This window comes from Thamnophis elegans, chromosome 5 (genome assembly GCF_009769535.1).
Source record: "Thamnophis elegans isolate rThaEle1 chromosome 5, rThaEle1.pri, whole genome shotgun sequence".
NCBI lineage: Eukaryota > Metazoa > Chordata > Lepidosauria > Squamata > Colubridae > Thamnophis > Thamnophis elegans.
In genome coordinates this window covers 92112647-92127491 of record NC_045545.1, presented here as the reverse complement: position 1 = coordinate 92127491, position 14845 = coordinate 92112647, and the positions used below count along the sequence as shown (strand labels likewise).

At 39.9% G+C, this 14845-nt stretch overlaps 1 protein-coding gene across 3 annotated transcripts; it reads right to left on the bottom strand.

The window, feature by feature from the left end:
- Positions 1–1155: 1155 nt before the first annotated feature.
- On the bottom strand, positions 1156–14318 carry GID8 (GID complex subunit 8 homolog). Of its 3 annotated transcripts, none has more exons than XM_032218174.1 (5): positions 14203–14318; positions 7069–7198; positions 6334–6530; positions 5322–5519; positions 1156–3933 (listed from the first exon to the last, which is right to left on the bottom strand). In XM_032218174.1, the coding sequence occupies exons 2-5, from the start codon at positions 7184–7186 to the stop codon at positions 3760–3762; spliced, it is 687 nt and encodes a 228-aa protein (XP_032074065.1). In that variant the 5' UTR covers positions 7187–7198; positions 14203–14318; the 3' UTR covers positions 1156–3759. The 3 variants fall into 3 exon arrangements, with proteins under 3 accessions (XP_032074065.1, XP_032074063.1, XP_032074064.1); XM_032218172.1 differs by lacking the exon at positions 14203–14318 and adding an exon at positions 14060–14166; XM_032218173.1 differs by lacking the exon at positions 14203–14318 and adding an exon at positions 14064–14166.
- Between the last annotated feature and the right edge of the window lie 527 nt (positions 14319–14845).

Here is a 14845-nt window from a genome sequence, read left to right as displayed (position 1 = left end):
GTTGAGATCCGTACCCTCACCACTATCCAGACCTTCCGCGCAGCCCTCAAGATCTGGCTCTCCCAGCAGGCCTGGGGATAGGTTCCCAATTTACCCGCCCGAGTGTTTGATTGCTGAATGAAAGTTGTGTTTTTTACTATTTTTTCTTTGTTCACATACTGTTCTGTTTTTGACACTGCACCCCCCTCCCTTGTGGTTGTAAGCCGCCCTGAGTCCCCTCAGGGAAAAGGGCGGCATATAAATCCCAATAAAACTCAAAACTCAAACTCAAAACAACAGCACTGGAAAAAGTGACTTGTTTTTCACACTTATGACCATTGCAGCATCCCTCAGGTGATATGATCAAAAAGGGCGTTGGTACTTACCTGATACGCCTCTTCTCAAAGTGGGAGAGGAGTATCGCTTTTGCAGCAATTTAAATTTTTCCTTTAAGTTTCTTCAGGATCTCAGGATGAACACAGCCGTCCGTTGATGGACTGAGTCGATAACTGGGTGGAGCCTGGTGACCAAGGCGTGGCTAAAAGAGCTTATCTGACTCAGTCCAATCGAGAGAGGACAAGGTCAACTCATCCTGGATATTCCTCCCCTCACTATGGAGAATTCAGATGCTTGGCAAGTGGTTCATATTTATGATGGTTGCAGGTTCCAGGGTGGTGGTGGTTATGTGATCACCTTTGGTGACCTACTGATAAGCGAAGTCAATGGGGAAGCCAGACTCACTTAACCACCATACCCCTAGTTTACCAACTGCAGTGATTCACTTAACAACTGTGTGAAGAAAAGCCGTAAAATGGGGCAAAACTCCCTTGACAAATGTTTCACTCACTTAGCAACAGAAACTCTGTTCATAATAAATTGTGGTCACAAGTCGAGGACTACCTGTATTTATATATGTTGCTGTGAAGGTTGAACCTACCCTTCCAAGCTTGTATCCCTTGTGGAGTAGCCAGAAGAACCCATTTTGAATCGGAGATGTTTTGCACACACCCCTCAAAAATACACATGATGTACATATATAACACAGACTTCGCTACATGGATTGCAAATCTTACTCAGACTGATAGGAGTGATTAGCACAATTATATTCTCTGAAATATTATTTCTACAAAGAGGTTCATAAAAAGAAACTAGAAGAAAAACCAAATGGGAAACGTATTGATCAAAGTTGTATTTAATGCTAAGCAGTTAAAGAGTGGTGATCTAACATTATGGAGATAAATTGCAACCATTTTTCACAGCCACTAAGACATTTCTCATGTGTATGACAAAAAAATCATTTATGTAGTGAGGGCTGTGGGGTTTTATTTTTGTGAATAATATTTTCATAAGTTATATTTTACACCCTCCTCATCTGAGAATAATTCAAATTGATTATATTATAATTTGTATATGCAAACTATTTTATATACATGTGAATATAAAGATCCCTAAAAGTACCACGGGGACTACACCTTTCCACGCTCTGTAAAATGCATAGCTTTCTTTCATACCATTTTAAATATTTTTCTCTAAACCCAAGAAACCTTTACAGATTAAAGCTGCTTCAGTGTGAGATGTTTTAACAAAAATCAAATTAAGTAAACCTGTCATAGTTATATCGCATATTTGGCTCTTAAAACACTCTATATTCCAGTTATTATGCAACCATGGCTTCAATAGAATGCTTGAACATAAAGACCTCTTAAACATGGCTGCAACATAGGATATCTGGTAGAGAAACCAGCTGTTGATCAGGATTACACTGAAAGCTGATATTTTCAACCAAGGGTCTCCAAACTGGGCCACTTTAAGACTTGTAGACTTAGACTCCCATAATTCCTCAGCCAGCCATTCTGACTGGGGAATTCTGGGAGTTGGAAGTCAGTAAGTCTTAAAAATGGCCAAGTTTGGAAACCCCTGCTTTATACTTTCTATATTTCCAGAAGAGGGAAGATAAATTGGTCGTTATCTGAAGAAAGCCTAGACATTTTGACTTTCAACGTAGATGTGCGTAATGAAAAGAACTTATCAGGCCAAGTTGAGTTGTGAGGAAACATTCCCAAAGAATATAAAATAACCCAGGACACTAAAATCCCAAAATGTTAAGTAGTTTTCGGTCTCTCCAATAGGCAATACAAGCATCAGTGCAAAATACAAGTGCCATCTTATCTTTGAACTACTGTTCACACTAGTCTACCCGTGGGCCTTACCCAGAATGCAGCTGCATACAGATACACCTCCCTCTGTTGTGTTGCTCTCAATTGTTGCTATGAGTAATATAGAGAAGATTCTAGTACTCTATTACACCAAGCAATGACCATAGCAAAACCTTGCTGAAAACCAAACCTTTGTGTTCTATAGCTTGCTCATTTACTCACCAAGAGCACTGGTACTACTAGACTACACCTAAGTGGACTACTCTCATTTTTTCCCCTTCTTTCAGCAGAAAAATGTGTAAAATGAGCACAGAGAGGCAGGTTTATCCTAGCTGGCAATAAGATTAGTAGTAACAGCTTGGCAGCTGGAGATACTTCAGGCTTCAGCAACCTTGGAGATAACTGAGTTAGTTGCAAGATGGTAATCTTAAAACTGGCCAGATTAGCATTTATTACTACCAGCCTAAGAGGGGAACAATGTTTTTAAACCAGCCTTGCAACGCAGCAACCGAGTAAGAAATAACTCATGGAATTACAGGGGCTTTAACAAGGGCAGAAATAAATCCTATCCATGATAACATGACTCCAGCCATAAAGAGGGGAGCTCCAGGGAGGAGAGTTGTAAAATCAAAGTACTAATTACCCAAGCTAAGAAAGAAACTGTTAAAATAATTCCATCATTTAAAAATTACGCCCCCCCCAAATATTTATACTATTCCACTGGATTTACATTAAGCTATTTCTTCTTGCTGAGAATGGCTAACATTATTTCCATTTCCATATCCTCCGTATTAAATATATTACAGGCTTTAAGGCTGCAATTGTCACCCCAAGCGGTATAAGGACTGCAACTGGCATTAAGAAATAGAACCACAAAGAAACTCTGCGGAAAGAACGCCTACCTATAAATGTGACTATGTCTTTCGTCAGAGGCTATTTTGGTCATTCTTGAAAACTACAAAAGAAAATGCTTTTATTTTTAGCAACGCTTCTGAGAGAACTAGGCCCATCATGAACATAACATTCAGCCCCATATAAATAAGTCACCAAGGTGTGAAAAGCAAGGGCAGTTATCTTCAATTACAGCTTACAAGCTTTCTATACTATAGTCTATGCAGTAAACAACACTGGCGGGAGGCTTACAAAATGATCACTTTTAACCAATTGCTAGCTTATAAATAGGGAATGCATATTTGGCTATAAATTAACACAGAAATAAGTCCATGTTTCAAGTGAAAAACAGATGAAGTTTAACTGGAGAGTTGCCAAGAGCTTTAACATCAATTCGTTGGCTACCAAAATATGCTTCAGTGGCCAGACGTTGCAAACCTTCAGCCCAGTATTTAAAAAAGAACCTTGGTATTTGGCTAAAAAAAAAAAAAAGGACGACAGTGCACAGCCTAGGTCAGATGGACAAAGTGATGTAATGCTTTTCCAATGCTTATTTTCTGCATTTGAAAAGGGCACCCTTCCCTTTACGTATGCTTGCCAAGGAAAGAAACAAAACAAAACACACAACCAAATTGCAAAAGTCCTGAACTGTAGTAAAAATATTTCAGTCACAGACTGATTAAAAATGTATAATCACTGTGCAGGTGTGAGATTTAGTGTCCATCTGCACATTTTACTTGGGTTCCTCAATTGTCCCCTTGCTGAGATCTGTCATTTTGGGATATTTTACTTTCTTCTGGTCCAGCTCATTTTGAGCCCACAGTAGTAGCTTCAATAATTTAGCCAGTTTGGGGGTTGACTCACGATTTTCATAATCTAACACAGCTTGGTTTACTTCGCTCCACACCTAGAGAAAGAGATAAGTAACTTAGATTAGTAACGTATTTCCGTGAAGCAAGAGAGTTAGTTTGAGTTTTGCCCCATTTTACAAGCTTTCTTGCCAGATTTGTTAAACGAATCACAGCAGCTGTTAAGTGAATCTGGCTTCCTCATTGACTTTGCTTGTCAGATCGCATATCCCCCACAACTCCTCTGTGAGGTGGGTTGGGTTGAGAATGTATGATTGGCCCAAAGTCACAGAGCTGGCGTTGGTACCTAAGGCAGAACTAGAACTCAGTTTCCTGGATTCTAGTCTGGCGCCTTAATCACTATACACTAATAGGTGGTTTATTTTACAACTGTATGCTGTTCGATTTGGGGCAGATACCATGAAACCTTTTATGGCAAGAATCTCTATTATTATGAGGGGTCCTGGGTGCTCTGTGAGGTTGTTTTTTTGCAGACATTTCATTACCTAACTAGGTAACATCATCAGTGCTAGTCAAGTGCTTGGACCCCTCTTATGTCATCCCTGAGCAACAAATATTCTCCTTTCTTAGAATCTCTACTATTGTTGTAGTTATCTACTAGAAAAGTAGGCAGTAATTTCTTCTTTATATTCATCATTCCCAAGCATATTTACTTCACCACTCAAGTTGAATCCTCACAACTGATTACTTAAAATAATAGTTAACTGTAGGAAGTTAGCACCCACCCCTCTCCTAGGAAAATGAGATATTTTAGGAAATATTAAAAGGACAGAATATTCCCCCTAAAAGGGAGGCAGAAACTCAGCCACTCCACCTTTGTCAATGAGCCATTAAGGCCTGACCCAGTCTATTCTATATAACAAAGATCTACCTCCTTCAGGCGAGCCATAACAGGAATTGCCCAAAGCTCTTTCATTACATCATCACCCAGCAACAGCTCAACCAAGCTTGGGACTCAAAAGACAGACAGCCTACAAAGTTAGCTAAGACCCCTACCCCTTGGGAGTCTGACCACCAATCAGAATACATTTCTTACACAGGAACAGGAAGTTCTAAGATGGGGCCTAGGAGAGGGTATAAAACTCAGGTACTCTGCCCATTTTTCTTCAAGATCTTCAAGGCATGTGATCCCCTTTCCACCAGGACCTCAAACCATGTCATCCTGTCCACCATTAAAAACCATCTTTCCAAACAGCTGCCATATTTCCAGGGTCTTTCTCCCCACTTGGAACTGAACCCAGATGGACATTTCTTCCAACATAACTAAGCAATTTAGCTGGTTGAGCACTTAAAAGAAAGCCTTAACTGACTATGAAAAAGACATAAAGCCACCTATTTCCTACAACACACTAGGAGATCAATGTAAATGCACCAGCAGTTAAGAGTCCTGCAATCTTTTAATTTTAGTTCCATAACTAGTAATTACTTTCTGTCGCTGCATCATGTTGAGCAGATCTCCAAAAGGGGATTCCTCTGGATTATCAAAAGCAAGGAGAGCCAGGGTGCGCTCCATCTCCGTCAGACACTCCCGACTCTCTTCTCCTTGTTCTGCTAACTGAGTCTGCGCAAACTCCAGAGCAGCTTCAGTTTCCCGCTGCCGAATCAGTTCAATTAAATGTTGCTGCTGCACAGATCAATGAAAAAAATAATAGGAAGTTAAACACAGTTTCTCTCCTACATTGCTAATCATCTCTGTATCGTTCCAATTTTAGTACATGTGATGCCAAAGCGAGCACGTTTCTCTCCTATATTGCAAGCATCATTTGAATATTTGGCCTTGATTAAACATCTTTAAATAATAATTTTAAAAAATCTAACGGTCAGAAGCAAAGCTATGCAACTTAGCTTTTTAAGTTGTTCTCGTGTCAATAAAAAAAGAACGGAAATTCACTTCATGTCCTAGAGCTCTCTAATGTGATTCTATCTTTCAAAGATTGCCTTTTCAGGCTTAAGGTATTTGGAGTTTTAATGCTCAGCTAAAGAACTGCACAGGAAAGTACATTTAAATGCTTTTAAGAGTATCTACAACATGGACAGCAAATCCTCCCCAATTCCAATTTCAAATCGATTCAGATTAATGTCAAAGCCAATATGTACATAATACTGTTACGGGATTGGAACATCTAGAGCAGGGATGTCAAACTGGCGGCCCATGGGCCGAATGGGTAACATACAGGCACGCACACCTCAGCTCCATGAATGGGGAAAATGTTGCAAAATGTCACATGACGGCAATGTGATGCGGCAAGTTTGACACCCATCATCTAGACAGTTCCACTGTTCATGTTTTATCTATCACAAGTAAATTCCCAAAGGGCATTCAAAATGTCTATCCTACACATTAAAATAAATTAAATTCAATTATTGTAGTCCTTAAACCAATAAATTTATTAGATACATTAGCTATAATCCCTGCTTCTTTAAATCTGTTATCTTACCTGCAAATGGAAGTAAAGGTACCGGTTTGTGTCTAATAACTCTGGATGAAGGCTATTGATCAGTGCAATGGCTTCCTGAATCTGACCTTTGAGGATCATCTCCCGAATTTTTATTCTTTCATCCAGGGTCTCTAGATCAACACTAGGTTCAATTCCAGATTCCATTCGAAACTTCTCAGCAGCCTCTTTAAAACCTTCTGAAATGAAATGGAAGAAGAAACTGGTTATGAAAGGGGAAAAAAAAGTCATCTACAAGGTTTTTGGCATTGAATGACATTTGGTGTTTTTGTTTTTACAATAAAAAGGGAGCTGAAATTTCCAACTGCAAAAATAAAAGGGCAAAAAAGATTAAAAGATCTAATTCTCTTATTAAAGCCACTTCTCAAAACTAACTTCCTCAGTGGCCAGTTCTTGAAGTTAATAAAAACTTTCTGAAAAAATTAGTAGCTATGTAGGACTCCTTCCTTGTTTCTTCTTTTTCCTTTTTTTTCTACTTGTCCTTTTGCCCGTAAGCTTGTAGGAACAGACTATATTGTTAAAACTTAAGAAACTTTTTCACATTTTATATAATAACATGGCACATAATTACAGGTTGTGGAGTGGATAGCAGCTGTGTTTTTGGTCTTCACCTGACTCTTCTAGTAGAGTGCCATCAATGAATATAAACACGTGCTGGAAACGTTCTTAAATACCATTCTCAAATTAAGAGGCAATCATAAATCTAGTGATTGTTACCTGTAACAAGATAGTTCATAATTAAGCGATTCATGTCAGCTCTTTGGATGTGTAAATTATTGAGTTTTTCCATCCACTCATCTTTTGTAATTTCATCGGGTTTTTCTGCATAACTCATTTTTGTCCTTCACTAGAAAGAGAGGATGAGATTTTTATCTATCTGAGTGCTGAGACAAAACCTTGGTTAGATGAAACAAGAACAATTTAAAAATATAGTGAACCCCAAATTTACCAGATCTCAGTACAAGAGATTTTGCATGTAGTAGCCCACATTTCCATGAAACAATGTTATTTTGCAGAAGATATGCTTTGCAATATTTGCAGAACCGCAGGTACTTCATTACTCAAGTGATGTAAATTGTGGTGCTGACATACTTTTTGAATGATGGACACACATCCCCAATAGTCAATTACAATGAGATTTCATTATAGCTAATCATTTAGCATTAGTAAAAAAAAGTGGTATCAAGAAGTAAAAGTTTAATTTGCAGTCATAAGATTAAATGCAGCTGTCTGATGAAAGACTTGCTTTTTCTAGTGGACCTCTCTGCTGTCAAATGGAAATTCAATAAGCATGCTAGATGACATGAATCTATCATTTTGACTTTGATTAACAACTTCTTCAAATTCCTCTTTATTTTCGGCTAGCAAGCTGCTGTCACTTGCCACTCTCAAGATGATTATGTTCTAGCTGCCTATTTGGACTCGAGCTGTCACTTTATCCAAACTTATCATTCTTCTATTCCTTGAATAAGGTGAACAGATGATATGGAAACAATATGCATCCTTGGCTTTCCTATTCTGTACCTCTTTGTTTCTCCAGGGTCAGTCCTTACAATGGCTTCTTGCCATAATGAGCCCTCAGAAGAATATATTCAGAGTGTTCTGGTATATACCCATTAACCTAGATTCTGGTACGTTTAACACAAAAGCCTTGCTGTAGTCAATAATGCAAAAGAAAATCCCACTTTCTGTCTTTGTATTCCATCTTAGGTTACCTATCTGACCATGTAGCCTACTGCCTTTTCTAAAAGTTGCTTCTCCTTATGGCTCTACTCTGTAAGATTTTAAGTAATATTTTGACGTGTGAGGAATTAGCCTGGTTTGACAATCTACACATTGCCTTATATATATATATTGTTTGGTATAGGCATATTTTCCAACCTCTAGGCCATATAATATTTGTTGACACAGAACCATTAGCACTTTTACCTGCCTTTCACCCTTAACTTTAAACAACAAGCATTCAGCAACACCTAGGATTTTACAGCTGGTCCACTGCATTTTGCACTTTGTTTTCTATTGCAGTCAGCTGTTGTGTACAGTCCCTCTTTTTGTTTTTCTATAAGCCACAAGGAGCTGGCTCTTCCCTCAGGCATGGAATTATGGTGTGAATGTTTGGCAAATATTGAATGAAATTGTTTGGTGGAAGCATTGTTATACAGGGCACCACAGGGCATTGTTGTTATGTATTGCTTTTTAAAATCTTATTTTGTTTTACTGATCCTGCTTATGGGGCCACCCTGGATTATTGTATATAAGATGCATGCCCGTATTTTTTTTAAATGAAAAAATTCTGTACCTATAATGTATCTTCCCATCAGTTATAAATTTTCTTGCAATTTCTCTGTTCTTAAAACCATCTTTCACTTTTGCACTATATTCTCCTACTTGCTGACAATCTTGACTGAGGTATATAGAGCCTTGTTCAGACATGATTGCTTGAAACTGAAAATGCTACATTTATATAATTTATAAATTTATATAATTTAACGAAGCTTCTTTGTTTTCTTGTCTGTTATAATTTCTTCTAAAAGCCACTTGGATCTTTTGTTGTTACAAATTTGGGGATTATTCTCCCACTTCGATTTCCATAACATCTCTTATCACTCTCCACATCTCTTATCTCTCTTCATTGTTCAAGTTTCTTTCATATATAAGGTAAGCATACTGGATGTGTATGAAGTAATATTCTCACTGTATATCTTCCAGAACAAATCTTGCTGCCATACCTACTCTTTAATTTACTATGTTTCTATAAATTATACAGATAAAATGCCAACTTTTATTCTGTTTCTGAAAATGTCTTATTCCATTGCACTTCTTCCTCCTGTGTTTGTTACCTATGTGATCAAGACAATTACAGTCATGGGCCCTCAGTGCCATTCATGCACACAATCTGCATTTCTGAAACTTGAAGCAAGCATCAGCAATAAATACTTCTCTTTATAAAACTTTTTTCTAATACCTGCATTCCATTCACCCAATAAAAATATTGTACTGTATTGTTAAGACTGTACAGTTTTTAGCCCTATTTGCTGAAGAATTTGTCAATATTTTCTACCTCAAATGAACGTGGAAATCATGATATTCACTGTAAAACCACAAATTCTACTCTATGTGGATAGTCACTTGTCTGAAATAGTAGGGTCTCCTGCTTGAGCAGGGGTTAGACTAGAAGAACTCCAAGGTCCCTTCTAGCACTATTCTGATTGATTGATCTGCTGATAAGTTATATATACTTAAGCAATGTTTTTTTGAGTAATATTGCTATCTATTCCTTTACATAATCTCATATATTAATCTGATTTAAAGTGACCTATTTCATAACCTAAGATCATATATTCCTAAAAATATGCAATTTAATATACATTTCTGATGCAACAATTTCAAGTTCTCTCATTCTATACTTCAATCTTATACACACTTGTAAAACAAAAAATTCCTCTTTCAATATAAGTACTACCAATGGGCAGGATTCCTTATGACTTAGGTCTCCTTCAGAGTTACTATCACTCTTGAAAAGACACTAAGATATCTTCTGATATGGGGTTTATCAAATGGTTACCTAAAGCTGTCTTCAAATTTCAGACATGTCCAGAAAGTTTACTTGGTAATAATTCCAGAAAGGAGTACAGAAATGAACCTCAGGATTGAACTGTGGAATCCTTTTTGACACCCTACCTAGAGTGTACTGCAGTATTTTAAACCACTAGAATGGTCCATTGGCCCTAAAATGATCACACTACCTAGCACATAAAGTTGATCCCTGCAAAAATCTTTCCAGCCATAGCTGCCATTCACTCTTTCATTAGGAGTCATGAATCAAAAGGATTCCCAAATTGTGTACTAGTTCGGTCTGGGGAAATAGAACTCAATTGAGAACTAAAGATGGTGTGCCCAATGCCTGAATCAAAGCCACTTTATCTTGCTAGGGTTGATCCCGTTTCTCCCCAGGCAGGCACTAAAAACCTCCAGGGACTAGGTCAGCACCGCAGCAGCATCACATGGATTCCGATAATAACTGCCTCCATAACCCCATAAGCCATTATGGATGTTCATATAGATTGTGCATACTCATGTACATGTTAGGGTGAAGTGGAAACTACTGAGCCCTAAGGAATTTCAGAAAGTAGGAGCCATGGGTTTGACCTGCCTTTCCCTATCACCACTGACTGGAATGGGCTGCAGAGAAGGAAGAACTATTGCAAAACAGCTTTGCATACTCAAATACTAAACTGGTCCAAAAAATAATGATCAGTGGTGCAGGAAGTAATCAAAGAGATAAACAGTCAGGAGAACTGCACTACCCTTATTCTACCAGAAATCATCCACAAATGTAATCAATGCTGCCTCAGTAGAATATCCCGGCCTAAAAGGGTGACTCAAAATGGTCCAGATAATGTGTTTGTTTTATACACCTCTTGAGTTGAGCCCAACCATCTTCTCAATACTCTTCCCCTGCAGCCCCAAAGGAAGTTGGGGACTGGGCAGAAATTGTGCAGTATTATTGCATCCACTGAATGTATTTTGAGGATGGGTACCACCAGCTCTTTCACTATGCCTTTGTTCAAGGACGAATTTGCTACTACTCAAATTCAATTACAGCTGGCCTTTCCAGCCAGAAGGGTTATGAATTTTACATACAGGAGGCAATGCTAACAGCACTAAGAACCTGTCCACTTCCTTAAGATTCACAGGCTCTAACAGTTTAATCAGGGAGTTATATTTATAACTTATTATATTATATTTATTTGCTTTCCAACACAATAAATGCCATAACTTGCCAACAATATTGTTCATTCCCCCAAATATATGGACAAACAGAAGTGGCAAGATGGGGATTTCAAATCCTTTCAGGATAAATTTAAGATAGCAATTCACTAATATAGGAATATTGAAGGCAGATAAAAAAATACTGAATGACCATTCATCAAAATATGTAATTCTATCTGAAATTAGTTAAACATGAATAAAGACAAAGTAGAAGCTCTGGAGTGTTTACTCCAGTAATTCTTATACCATAAAGTATAATAATAGTCATCTATCTTGTTGGAGTCTTATCTTTGAGCAGCAGTTGAAAAGATAGGAAATGCTGACTATCTTAAATACATGTACTGCTGTGAAATAGCAGAGGACAATTTTGATTTTCTGGTTCACAGCTCATCTCTTAACAATCTCTAAGCACGCAGTAATCAAGCAAATTGCCATGACGTAAATATGCCCCAAGTTTATCTGCATACTCAGAATCTCTTGTTCTCTTCTCTTTAAAAGAGATATATACTGCTATAACTAAAACCACTTTTTAAACTGCCCCAGCTTGAAAAAAATGACTTGAAGAATGGCAAAGGAAGCTTAAGTGAAAAAGGAATTTTTTACTTTAGAAAGCGAAGCTCAAGAACTTACTAGAATTACGAACAATGTTAGCTCTAAAGTTTAGCTAACTTTTTCTCAAATAGCTTGTATAGCTAACAGAGTTCACCAACATAAGCATTTCTGTAGTTTTTGTAGCAACAATAAGAAAGTGACTTATCATTGACTTTTTTGACAATTGTTAATTTTACTTCCACATTCAGCCTACAACCCTGGCATTTCTTGATGGTCTCCCATCCCTCCCTCAGGTCCAACTCTGCTTTTCTTCTTTGCTGAGGCAAGATCAGTCAGGTGTTGCCACCTGCTGAGTCACGATAATCATGATTTGTACTTAAATAGCTCTACAAAAAGAACATCCATGAGTTAGTGGAAATGGCCCTAACAATAATCTTCAAGTAAAAGAAAAATTGAGTGGTGGACATCTAATTGGAACCAAAGAAATGGGAAATCTTAGAAACATATTGTGCCACCCCAGAGTTGTCTTGTAGGATGAAATAAAAAATAATTATAAAAAAATACCCACCATCTTTACAAGACTCTACCATTATTTATGGCATAAATTTGTTTGCAATTTTAATTGTTAGACTGAGAGCTTGGTGTCTCCCATAAATCCTACATAAGTCATTTACTTCCAGGAAGTTCCAAAATGACTTATTATATTCTATGAACGACCAAGACAACACCCAGCCAACAGCCATCTTTCAGAAAGGGAAGAAACTTAATCCAATTACAGTTTAATCAACTCCCAACTACAATTGGGTCCAAAATTTAGAAATCTGTTAAATGAGTTTGGCCCCGCTTTACAACTTTTCTTGCCACAGTTAAGAGAATCGCCGCTGTTGTTAAATTCATAACATGGTCATTAAGTGAATCTGGTTTCCCCGTTGATTTTGTCGGAGGGGTCGCTGAGGTGATCCTGTGACCCTAAGACACTGCAACCGTCATAAATGTGAGTCAGTTGCATCCGAATGTAAATTACGTGGCCGTGGGGGAATGCTGCAACTGTCTTTAAGTGTGAAAAACAGTCGTAAGTCACTTTTTTCAGTGCCATTGTTAACTTTAAAATGTCACCAAATGGACTGTTGTTAAAGACTACCTATATCTCTTGAAGGACCTAGTATTTGGGGAGGAAGGAATACAGCATAACAACGTTGGAAGGGACCTTGGAGGTCTTCTAGTTCAGAGGTCACCAACTGGTGGTCCACGAGAAAATTTTGGTGGTCCGCAGAAAAATTATTAGCATTTTTATATTACACTAAATACTATTTATCATTTAAAAATGTATATTAGTGGTCCGCTGGATTTAAAATTATGAATTTAGGGGTCCCTGAGGTCTGAAAGGTTGGTGACCCCTGTTCTACTCTAGTACAGCCACCTGCCCAAGCAGGAGACCCTATCCTATTTCAAACAAGCGATTGCTGTTAAGTGAATCAGGTTTCCACAGAGTAGGAATGGATTTCCAGAGGAAAAAATTGCAGACTACAGGAACCATTTGCACCACTCAGGTAACCCTGAGGACACAGATAAACTTCCAAGGGCTTGAAAGACCCTCTAAAAGGATGCAAATGACCAGCTCTCTGCCAGGAATAATCCTCCTTCCATTCCCTACCATCCAGTCAGAGTTGAAGAAGCAAAGTGTCTTCAAAAGAAAAAAAGGCAAGAAAGTCCAATTGCCTCCTGAAAAAAGCGCCTTTGGGACCCTCCTTCCTTCCAACCCCCTGCTCAAGCAGGAATCCCTATACCCTGAATGGTCACTAAACGAACTGTTGTAAGTCGAGGCACTACCTGTATAAGGCCGGAAACTAGCACCCGGTGTTAGGTATCTGAGTGACAGACATAATACTATCCATTTTCCCTCTAAGTTTGGCCGAGTTTCGCTTAGGAAGGCAGACGCTCTTCCTCTCGGGGTCGAAAAAGGCGGCGAGCCCCAATTTGGGGGCGCTCGGAGTTCGGTCCCCGAGGCTTAAAGGCCTAAGCACCCTTTCCTCGGGAAGCCCTTCCTACACTCCTCCCAGGGGCAGCTTTAACCCGTCGCGGGGAGAAGAGCGGGAGGAGGCGGGCGGGAAAGGCGCCTCGAGAAGCGGCGTCGCTTGAGCGGGGTTGCCGGGAGAGTGCGTGGAGAAGGTAGGCCGGGCGGGCGGCCGCCAAGCGCTCTGGGCCTCTGGGGGCTTCCTGTCTCCCTCAGGCCCAGGAGGGGGCGGGCCGTTCCGCGCGGCCCAGCGAGCCTCTGACAGGCGCCGAGCGGGCCCCAAGATGGCTCCTCTTCCCCTCAGCCGTCGCCGCGGCTCCCACGCCGGAATGAACCTTTCCGCGGCCGCCATTTCCGCCATTCACTCACCCACCGAAGCGAGCGGGCTAGTCAGCCGCCTCGTCCTCCGCCTCCGCCACCGGGACCTCGACGCCAGCCAGCCAGGCCCCCTTCACCCGCTCCGCCCCCCCTCCCTCTCTCTCTCTCTTTTTTTCTCGCCCGCGCGCTCTCACCTCGTCAGGCCGCGCCTCTCGCGAGAACGCCGCCGCCAATCGTGCCGCCGCGCCGAGCCTCGGAAAGGTCGCGGTGTGTTTGTGTGTGTGGGGGAAAGTGGTGGTGGGGAGAAGGGCATAGAGATGTGAATGAAGGAAAGGGACCGGAAGTGCGAGGTCAGAAGCGCCGGAGAGGGGGAAAAAGAGGAAATGGTTGTTGCCCGGAGGAACGCGAGGACGGAGCGAGTGGTTTGGAATCTACGAGAGGGTGGCGCCTTCCGTAGCCTCGGCCCGGAGCAAGAACTCTTAAATCCGTACTTTGTTCCCTCTGAGCGACCCTTCAGGTGGTTGGTGTCTGGTTCCTGAAGTTGACACACTCTAATCACAGTTTGTTTAATGGTGGTTGACACACCCTGAATCACAGTTTAATGGTGGTTGACACTGAATCACAGTTTGTTTCGTGGTCGACACACTGAATCACAGTTTATTTAATGGTGGTTGACGTACAGAATCACAGTTTAATGGTTGACACTGAATCAGTATATTTAATGGTGGTTGACACACAATCACAGTTAATGGTGGTTGACACTGAATCACATTTACTGTTCACCGTTTATTTACTGATGGTTGATACACTGAATCACAGTTTATTTAATGCTTGACA